The 6000-nt window shown below is 44.2% G+C and overlaps 1 protein-coding gene across 1 annotated transcript in view; it reads right to left on the reverse strand.

Moving 5' to 3' along the window:
- KIAA1210 (KIAA1210 ortholog) overlaps positions 1-5656 on the reverse strand; it is a 43970-nt gene extending 38314 nt beyond the window's left edge. The window contains exons 1-3 of the mRNA XM_058659155.1: positions 5579-5656; positions 3597-3667; positions 877-1042 (exon numbers count right to left, since the gene is read on the reverse strand). Of these exons, the coding sequence (XP_058515138.1) occupies positions 877-1042; positions 3597-3657 (227 nt within the window). The 5' untranslated portion in view covers positions 3658-3667; positions 5579-5656. The remainder of the gene's footprint in view (positions 1-876; positions 1043-3596; positions 3668-5578) is intronic.
- Positions 5657-6000: the final 344 nt, after the last annotated feature.

Below are 6000 nucleotides of genomic sequence, written 5' to 3' on the forward strand. Positions count from 1 at the left end.
ACTGGGTCATTTGTTTGCACGTGTGTGTGTGTGTGTGTGTGTGTGTGTGTGTATGTGTGTTACAAAGACATTTTGAACATACCCTCTCTTCAACCAGATGGCTTTACAATCTGAGGCTTCAGTTACTCATTACAGAACTGGCTCCTTTTATCCATATTTGAACTTTGGGGGCTGTATATGGAAAGCAGACCACGCCTCTGGAATGATGAAAGCCATTCTCACCATATGAAACAGGCCTCCAGCTCTAGCAGGAGGCTCTGAAGCTCATGTTATTTTAGCTATGATTAAAAGGGTTTCTCAGGCACAGCATGATGGCTCAATGGCTAAATCCTCACCTTGCAAGTGCCAGAATCCCATATGGACACTGGTTCATGTCCCGGATGCTCTACTTCCTATCTAGCTCCCAGCTTATGGCCTAAGAGACCAGTAGAAGATGACTCAAAGCCTAGGGGCCCAGCACCCACAAGGGAAATCCAAAAGAAGCTCCTGGCTGCTGACTTCAGATCAGCTCAGCTCCAGCCATTTCAGCCATTTAGGAAGTGAAACAGAAGACAGAAGATCTCTCTGTCTCTCCTTTCCATATAAATCTGTCTTTCAAATAAAGTTAAATAAATCACTTAAGGTCTTTCCCTCATGTATCTGTACCCTCTTCACCCAGGACTCTTGGGAGATAAGGTGTGCATTTGCTACCCTCAAACCCACTGAGCCGTGCATCCCAGGCAATGCACATGTGTATACACACAGCAAAGCTCCCAGATAGAGCTGTACTGGTAATGGCTGCAAGCTCAGCCTCCACAGAAAGGAAGTGAAGAACCTCCAAGACCTGAGGCCCACTGGTGATCTGGCTGCCAAAGGAGGACCTAGGTCTCAGCTTACCTGGGATGAATTTGTTCACCTTCCTGAATCTGTTCCAGAGAAGAGGTGCTTGTATTATTGGACGAGCTTGTTTTCAGCACCTTTGTTCCCTGACCATCTTCGGAATCTTTTTTCTTCTTTTTGCCAAAGAAATTTTTCAAGACTTTAAATTTGGATTTCTTCTTCCCTGTAAGTGAAAAAGGGGAGTGAGTCAGAGCGTGGAGGAGAGGGGGAAGACCAGAGACGGTACAGCATCTTTCTAGACAAGAGCTGGGACCATGGAGCCTACATGCCCTGCAGAACTCAGTCCTTGTCCTCAGTGCCCACTGCACAATCCATTTGTTTTGTTCCCCTCCTAGGAACTTTAATCACATAGCACCCAAGTTGCTGGTGAAAGCAGAAGCCCAGGCCAAGTCTAAGCAGCCTCTCTTCAGGCCAAAGTGACAAGGTTTTTCACTTGCCTTTCAAGTTCAGGTATTGAGACACACACCTCTTCTCTTGTCCCAAGAAATTCATTGGTGTGAACCTATTATCAAGTCACTGTAGTGCTTGGTATCCCCTGACCTCAACCCAGCAACTGGAATTATTACAAAAACGGGATTTCTGGCCTTGCATGTGCGAAAAGTACTTAGGAACCCTTAGAAATCCAAGTGGTAGTCTATATTGCCCTGCCTGAAGCAAGAAGGCTGCAGATCTAAAAGTTGAGTGTAGTTGGCCGGTGCAACCAGAGAACACTTCAGTGAGGAGACAGTTGAGCAAAGGAGACGGCTGCTAGTTGAAAGGAAGAAAAAGCTGCCTGGGCAAAGAAATTGCCTCTGCAAAATGCAATGTCAAAATCAGATATTAATAGGTTTTTCAAGGTGTGAGTTCATGTGTGCGTGCATGTGTGTGAGTGTGTGAATGTTTAACTCTTGCCAGTTTCTTTGGATTAGCTACAGGGCTTCTGCTATCTGCACATGCAGATGAATGATAATGCTTTATCTATAACAACTGCCAGGCAGTAGTGAAGAATGTTAGAGAGATTTGCCATCTGCTGGCTCACTTCTCAAAGGACTATAGCAACCAAGTCTGGCTTAGCCAAGAGCAGGAGCTAAGAACTTCATCTTAGTTTCCCACATGGGTGGACAGCAGGGGCTCAAGCACTTGAGCCATCCTGCAGTGCTTCCCAGGCACATTAACAGGAAGCTAGATCAGAAATAAAGCAGCTGGGACTTGAGCTAATGCATGATATAGGATGCTGACATCACAAATGTGGCTTAACTGGCTGTGCTGTAGCACCAATCCCATACAAGTTGTTGAGAACAAAGAGAAGGCATTTCCTTACCTCTACCCTTCTTCAGAATGTATTATGCTGCCATCTTTTGTAGGCATCTTTTTAGCTCAATTCCAAAGCAGTAAGCTAGTTGGTTTGATATTTGGGTCTGCCATTTATCCATTCATTCCTTCATTTTTTAAGAACTTTGGAGAGCCTAATCCCTTTCTCTGAGATGCAATACGAAAGCATTATAACACAGATGAAGAGGCAAGCTTCCTTCCGAGGGATCCACCACCAGGCTCCGCATTCCCTGTCACTCATCAGTGGAGTCAGGCATCTAGGCAGCCACAAAGAACCTCTCTCTCTCTCTCTGTCTCTCTCTCTCTCTCTCTCTCTCTCTCTGTGTGTGTGTGTGTGTGTGTGTGTCCTTCTAGATTAAGTCTTCTGCATCATACATTACTGGAGAAAATTAATCCCAAAGCAACACAATTAAAGACACATTTAGTTCTGTCTTTAAACTCAATGCTTCACTTTGTGTCTTATGGTTCCCTCCTTTTATTGTGCATGTATGTCAGTAAAGCTTATCATCAATTTAAAAATATTTATTTAGTTAGTTGAAAGAGTTACACAGAGAGAGGGAGAGACAGAGAAAAATCTTCTGTTTCACTTCCCAAATGGCCATCAATGAACGGCTGAAGCTAGGACAGTCCCAAAGCCAGGACTGGGAGCTTCTCCCAGGTCTCCCACATGGGTTCAGGAGCGTAGGCCTTGAGCCATTCTCTGCTGCTTTCCAAGACCACAAGCATAGAGCTGGATGGAAAGTGAAGCAGCCGGGACATGAATTGGTGCCCATATGGGATGCCATTGTTGCAGACAGTGGCTTTATCCACTATGCCACAACACCGGACCCAAGCTTATCATCATTTAAGGTCTTTTGTGTGTGTGTGTCCCTTCTGTTGTTCCATTCATGAGTACATATAACCCATAGATGGCACCACAACTTAGCTGGTGGATACACATCTGAGTAAGTTTTGTGAAACAGAATTTCTATAAATTGAATCTTACTTAACAGAAACCTGTGGTAGGTATCTTGTTTTTCCCCGCACCCTTTCTTTTTTACTTCTCAAATTACAAATCCCCATGTTTGTTAAATTTTATTATTATCTACAGTGAAATTTAAGTTGGATTTGTCAGAGTCTGTTCTGTTCTGATTACTTTTTCTGAATAAGTAGAAACACTTTTTCCACCTTTGTTGGTAGAACCTGGTGACCATCTCCAAAGAAGATTGCAGGGTCTCAGATAATCTTGATTTTCAGATTTAGAGATGGCAGAGAAAAGGTTAGAGAACTAAAGAGTAAACATTAATTAATTGAGTCTAATGCTATTAGAAATCTGTTATAAAGTTCGTTTCTTGTGGCTAGGCTCTTTTCCCTTGGGATTAAGCACAGTAGACACATCTAGCTTTTGGTATCACGGTTTTCCTTACCCTCATCACTGGGGTCCAGCATTTCCAGATTGCCAGGAACTTCACTTACTGACTCATCCATGATCAGCTCACTGAAATACAATGCAAAGTGAAAACAAAAGATCACTATTGGTAATCCAGGGCATAACACAATCATTCACTCACCCTCTTCTTTATCCTTCTCTTGCATTTTTTTTTTTTTGGAAAATTTATTTAAAAAGCAAGGAAACCACAGACACACCTGGGCTATATTCAGGACTAGAGTGGGCAGGGAGGGGAAAAAAATGGAGGCGACATATTTCTACTTTAATCTTCTCTCCAGAGGGAGAGAAAGAGAAAGAAAGAGCGAGAGAAAGAGAAAGAAAGAGCCCCTCCCCTGTTGCCCAGTTTCTTATGAGCCTGAAAATGGGTGTGGTTACATGATACCACTCCCAAGTGCTGGGTGAGAAGGAGCACATCATGGCGGAAGGGTCATTTGATTGACAAGTAGGCATAGAGTATTACGTAGGATGGAGGAGGTATGGCTTCCAATTCATGACTCTAAGCTAGCTACCTGCTTGTCCGATTTTATTTTCCTCTCAGAGACTTTCGACCCTTATGTCTAAGAGTTGCTGAAGGATGTAGATTCATTTCATCTTCTGTAGTTACTTCCGGTTGTTTGAGGGTGTAGGCCTTGCATGTCCCGGATTTGGAAATTTCTCCCTATCTCAGCTCATGGGTACATTTCATGAGCCAATTTCAGTTGGTGCCAGCGGCTATGTCCCCCACATCATCATCACCACCCTGAGAAGACACTGCCCTTTTTTGTCTTTTGGAGAGGCATCCGAGATTCTCCACTAGTTCATAGGAGCAGGCTGACTCATCACTGGTGTGCATTGGGTATAGTCCTCCTCCCTGCACAGCAGTCAGCATGGGAGGTGGCACAAGCACTGTGTGCTCTGATGCCAAGGCACACAAGCCCGGGCTCTCATCCCCCAGATCCTGTTGCATCTGAGAACAACTGGACATGAAAGCCCAGGTTTCTTAGCCTTGCCGAAGGCCATCAGTGCCGCCCCCTCAGGCCACTGGCCTAGTAACATGTTACTGGTGTATCCTGCCTTAGGACCTTGGGACATGGTGTCATGCTCCAGGCCTGCCAAAGACTATCAGTGGATGCTGCCCCCAGGACATTGACTTTAGACCCCTGATCTAGCACAGTGGCATCTGCAAGTGTGGCCTACCCAGGATCCATGAGGCCCCTGGCCTGCTTTCTCCCAGACGGACATGCTGGTGTGCCATGGGTGCCACCTGCCTAGGATCCATAAGGCTTATGACCTGCCCGTTTCTTCCATTACATTTCTAAATCATTCAGGAAGATATGCAAATGAAATTCCCATGAGGGTTAATTATACCTCTTTCAAAAAAATTGATACAAAATATCCAGAATAGAAAAATACATAGACACAGGGAATATTTTGCTTGGGGTCAGCAGAATGGGTGGGGGTGGGCACGTTGCAGAGTTTTTGGTAAGTTTCTATCAACCCTCTACCATTAAGAAAACCTCTCTCCCATTGGGGAGATAACTATCCCTAAGTTTTGGGAAATCCAATGCAAAAGGAGTTAGGCTGTTGTCTAAAACACCAGGTCATGGTAAGCTAATACTACGTTTGTCAGGGGTAGAAGAAAAGGCAAAGACTAGCCACTAAAGAGAAAAATGTTGGAGACAAAAGGATAACAAAGAGGATACCTTGGCCACACCTGAAATCCTAAGCACTATCAGGAACATTCACCATAACCCTAGAGTTTGAAAGTCTCTCCAGCACACTGAATTCAAAAGGCCCCCGAGGACACCACAACCATGAGCCACCGGGCCGGCACTTTTCTCCTCACCTAAACAAACCACTAACTATAACAAAATCCATCCACCTCCCCTTGACTTCAAATTTTTTTTCTTGTAGCCCTTCATTTCTCCGATATCTCTGCATCTCTTTAAAGCAAAATTCAAAAAAGTTTTCTTTACTTACTCTATTTATGCCTTCTCCCTTATTCTCTTCAGCTCTCTCCAGTCAGGCTTCCAAACCAGACTGCTTCCAAACCACAGGAGAAACTGCTCTTATTACCCCGATCCCCCTCCTCCCCGCACAAGGCAGTCAAATCGAATTTGCCAGTAGCATCTGACACAGTTGAACACTCCCTCTTTTTTGACTAATTTTATCACTTGACTTTCGGAACACCATATTCCTCAAATTTTCCTCCTACCTTATTGGATGTTTCCTCTTAATCTTAGCTGGGTCTTTTACTTGTCCCTCATTTAGCAATGTTGTAGCGCCACAGGTTCTGTCCTTGGCCCTCTTATTTAGCTTCAATCATTTTCTAGACAAGTGCCATTACATACAACCATTAACATTAACATGCACACAAATGCAAACCATATATATTTCTGCAA

The sequence above is a fragment of the Ochotona princeps genome, chromosome X (genome assembly GCF_030435755.1).
Source record: "Ochotona princeps isolate mOchPri1 chromosome X, mOchPri1.hap1, whole genome shotgun sequence".
NCBI classification, from domain to species: Eukaryota; Metazoa; Chordata; class Mammalia; order Lagomorpha; family Ochotonidae; genus Ochotona; species Ochotona princeps.